At 46.8% G+C, this 4425-nt stretch overlaps 1 protein-coding gene across 1 annotated transcript in view; it reads left to right on the top strand.

Annotated features, from left to right (window-relative positions):
- Nucleotides 1–546: 546 nt before the first annotated feature.
- Nucleotides 547–4425, top strand: part of PSTPIP1 (proline-serine-threonine phosphatase interacting protein 1) — a gene marked incomplete at its 5' end in the record, with an annotated part of 12625 nt that continues 8746 nt past the window's right edge. Inside the window, 3 exons of the mRNA XM_010132239.1 lie at nt 547–636; nt 1729–1829; nt 4053–4130. Of these exons, the coding sequence (XP_010130541.1) occupies nt 547–636; nt 1729–1829; nt 4053–4130 (269 nt within the window). The remainder of the gene's footprint in view (nt 637–1728; nt 1830–4052; nt 4131–4425) is intronic.

The raw sequence follows: 4425 nt of genomic DNA, 5'->3' as shown, positions 1-4425 counted from the left end.
TGCTTTGTAAGGAAACTGGAACTGTTTTGGTTTCTGCTTAGGTCCTTCTCAGTCCTCTCTTCCCATGCATGCCCTGGATGGAGCAGAACTGGTCTGGGATACCCAGGGATTTCCTATAGGTCCCACTCTGCCAGATCTCAGCTTCATTTCTTGTTTTCTGGCCACTGACAAGTCCTTGACTCCTTAGGGAAGCGCCCATAATTAAATCCTTCATTTAAGGATAACTCCTTCATTTAAAGGAGTTACACCAGCCCTGTTCCTCCTCATCTCTTGCACTGGGTATGAATTCCTGAGAAATCCCCCGTTCTGCCCACACTTTCATACCGGTTCTCTGCATGCTCTCATCCTGACTCAGGCCATTTCCTGAATCTGTCTGCCCTGCCATTATTCCTCTTCAAGCTTCTTAATAACTGTTTGTGGTTTCTGCTTCCTTTCTCTGAGTTTCGTATCTGCTCCCGCCGTTGCTTCCTTTTGGCAACCTCTTTCTTTGCATTTTTTGCTCCCGTACATGCTGTTCTGTTCAACACCCACTGCTCCTCTTTGCAGAAGAAAACAGGTAGCACCTTCTGCACGGCTCCCTGCATCTGCTTCGGGCTTTTTCCAGAGAAGGAGAGCTTGTGGCCAGAGCATCTCTTTGTATTCTCACAGCACTTAGGAGTCCTGCTTTTGGCCCTAGTCTCCAGGGTGGTAAATCCTCAACAGCTGTAGGGCAAAAATCAAGTTTTTTGCCCTAAGCTGCTTCTAGGCACAGGTATGAAGAAAGAATAGGGTAGTCAACCTTTGTCCTAGCCCATCTACATCATTGCTGCGCGTATTTCTTTTCTTTTTAATAGGCATCAGTACAATATATGTTTTTAAGAAGAATTCATAGGAAGACACCGATCCTTTACAAGTCTATGAGAAGTGTGGGTTGCACCGCAGGGCTGAGAGCCCTGAAGATGGGGCTTGGTTCCATAGACGGTAGAGGCAGGACCTCTCCCTGGTTGTGACATTTTGTGAGGAGTGAAGAAGCTGGTCCTGAGTGATGTGTTGGAGGGCATACAGCAGTGGTGGGTGAGGACCTGGTACTTAGGGAAATGATCTTTGCACTGGTGTTTTGATTTGGTGTGCGTGTAGTGTTGCTTTTTTGCAAGGTCAAAGACAGGGCTGTTGCAGAGGCGGTCACTGGGTGCATCCGTACATTACTGTGGGGCAAGAGAAGCCCATAGCCCAGCAATTCTGTGCGGAAAAGCCTGATAAATTCAATTCCAGCCCAGATGTTGACTTCTGCAGCCAGACATGAGGGTGAACAGTGCAAGTCAGCGCTAACAAAGATGCATCTCCATGTCTGCAGAAACTAGGAGGAGCAGTAGTAAGATGGGCTGTATCTAGAGTCTTGGAGGGGTTTTAGTGTTTGATTTCATTGATTTAGAGCTCACAGCTAAGCTCATAGGAGGAGATGCCACATGCTGTGGAGCTGGCTGTGCTTACACCAGTGGGGAGCAATAGGATGTGGTAGGACCAAGCTCTTCCGTTTTCTGAAAGTCATGGAAGTGCCTTGTCCCAGATTGCCACCACTGTTCTCATTCTGGATCCTCTCCCACCCTTAAAAGAAAAACATTTTATTTCATAAAGAGGCACTTGCACACTGGCTCCAAGCTGAGCCATCTCTTGTGCAAATGCCACTGGAGGTGGCAGTGGCCGTGGACTGCACCACTGAGGATGTGACTCCTGTCCTTGTGTTCTTAGAGTACAGATCTGACAAGCACAGTTGGCTATGACAGCATCATTCAACATCTGAATGACGGCAGGAAGAACTGCAAAGAATTTGAAGACTTTTTGAAGGAAAGGTATGGAGCTGCCTCTGAAAATGGGTTGGGTTGAACTGGGAAGTGAGGCGGTGGCATTTCTTCTACTCCTTGTATTCCCAGCTTGGTTTCTGTTGAATTTAACTGTCCACTATACTACAACACCTTTGATTTTTGCCTGATGAGGAACTTGTTTTCTTACACTGCCCTCTGCTTGCACAGCTGGTGCTGTGGTACGAAGTCCATGCCCAGGAATCCTATGCTGCGAGGAGGCGATAGTGTCCAGAGCTTGATGCTCACATTTTGAACTGTTAAAAAGAAGGAAGAATGAGGAGCAGTTTAGTAATTCAGTCTTACGTGTTGCCAGGCATCAACTGATGTGTTTTCAGCTGTTGGTGGCCTGCACAGGCCACGTGCTCTCCTATGAAGGTCACCTTGCATTTCACCTTGGAGAAAATCAGGCAATAAGCTTGGTATAAGAGAGGCACGGCTTTGGCTTGACTTTGTCTTTGCAGATTATGGACAGCCCACAGATTTTATGTTAAAAAGAAGTAGAGCATTAGAAAGTGTGCTTATTAATCAGATGATGTGACCTAAATAGAGGTTCTGTGGCTACAAAAGCACAGCTGAGATGGCCTGTTCATGTATTTTGACTTTGTGGCTCAACTGGTTAGCAATGGCTCAATTTGAAGAGCATTGTAAAACAACCCTGAGTTAATGTAATTTTGGTATTGAGAACTGGAGAAAACAAACCTCTGAATACAAGGCTTGGTACAAAACAGCCTGGAACAAATCTAACGGGGATGAAGAGGAGGAGAACCTGCTGTTAAAACTGTGTAATGCACCTACTGCCCAGTTAAGTCTGCAATGCCATGTTCTAGGAAAATCTGGGCTTTTCAGAGGCCCAAGGAACTGTCTGATGACCCCTGAAAACTCTGTCCCACTCATCCATGACAATGGAGAGAGTGCAGAAAGCCTCCTCCACACGCTGTGCTCCGTTCCTCTTTGCAGCAGAAGGAGGTGTAGGTTCCCACCGATGTGTCTAGCCAGGAGAAGGTTAGAGGCTGGACCTGGGCTTGCTACTGGCACCTTTTCCTGAAGACGGCCCAGTTCTCCATCTACACAAGTGTTACATGGTCCCAGCCATGGAGACATGCTGGCTGCCTTTGCCTCAAAAGCAAGTTCATGGGAATATTATCAGACAGAGGAGAAAGATCAATTTATAATCTTCATTTTTTCCACTTTCCTACGAGCTCTTGGAGTTTTTAAAGAGTTAAGTTGGGTGAACACCTAACTCTGCCAAACTCTAGAATCTAAACAACAACACAGTCATCTGCATCTGTGTCAGAGATACAGACATTCTAGGGAGCTATTTGGTTCATCCAGTAGAAGCAGACCTTCTAATGCAAGCCTCTAGCAGTACTTGTTTCTCTCCATGACTGCAGACAGCTAGGGTGACTTGCCCGGATGGGCATGTCTACATTTGACTGAGCAAGTCCAGCCCTGGTTCTGTAGATTGCCAAGCAGCTACAGAAAGTTGGTTGTCTGTGGGCTGCAACACATAAGCATTCTTCACCCTCCCTGCTCCTTCTTCCAAGAGGGGAGGACAATACGATCTCTCAAAGGTATTATTTTTGTTACCTCACAAGATGTGGACTCTTCTTCAGGTATTCACCCTAAGCACCAGAAGCGGGCAGAAGAGAGTAGCTGTTGACTCATTTTAAGATGTCCTGAAAGGCTGAAATGGCCCAGCTGAGCTTTATGGTTCATGTATTGTGGCTAAGTGGTCTCTGAGGGATCTACTCCCCTCTGTAATATTTGGTTTAAATTAACCAAATCAGATTAAAAAGTACTTGTGTGGATGGACTGTCAGATGATGGCTGAGATGCAGAAGCTGTGTGATCACACGAATCTTGTTCCCACAGGAAAATGAGCTAAAAACTCCTGAGGTGACTCAACTGGCTGCATCTACCCACCAGCCGCACTGCCTGCTTTGCCTCCATCTCCTGTGGAGGTGGTTCTTGCACCCATCAGACATGGGGAGATGGGGAGAGAAGCACACAGACACAGCAAAACAGAGTGTTTTCACTGGAAAGGCTGTTGGGTAACTTCAAACAACAGTCTTCCTTCAGCCACCTGTCCACAGGTGGTTTGCAGCAGTCCAGAAGATAGGGAGGGTGTTAAGAGTGGAGTTTGGCCTCTGCTGCAAACAAATACCGGTTTCTGAAATGAGAACTTCCTCTCATTTCTCTGTTTCCTCAACAGGGCAATTATAGAAGAGAAATATGGCAAAGAGCTCATTAACTTGTCGAAGAAGAAGCCCTGTGGGCAGACGGAGCTGAAGTAAGTTCACAGTCCTGTGTGCGTTTTGCTTTTATGGATGTCCTTACTTGGAGAGGTGAAGGAGAAGAGGGAGGAGAAGAAGTAGGCTGTGAGAGACAAAACAGTGTTGAAATGGAAGATGATCTGAAATTGGTGTTGTGAATGGACAGTGCACAGCTGGGTTGGCCTTTCCCGGTGATTGAGTTGGACTCCACCAAGTATTCACTAGCCATAGAATAGCCAAAGCATTGCAGATGCCCAGGTGAGGTTTGGACTGGCGGGTTCGCAGAGGGGTGGAGGTCATGAGGACCTGGGG

The sequence above is a fragment of the Buceros rhinoceros genome, unplaced genomic scaffold (genome assembly GCF_000710305.1).
Source record: "Buceros rhinoceros silvestris isolate BGI_N320 unplaced genomic scaffold, ASM71030v1 scaffold38002, whole genome shotgun sequence".
Classification (NCBI taxonomy): domain Eukaryota; kingdom Metazoa; phylum Chordata; class Aves; order Bucerotiformes; family Bucerotidae; genus Buceros; species Buceros rhinoceros.
This window is presented reverse-complemented; position numbering and strand designations above follow the sequence as displayed.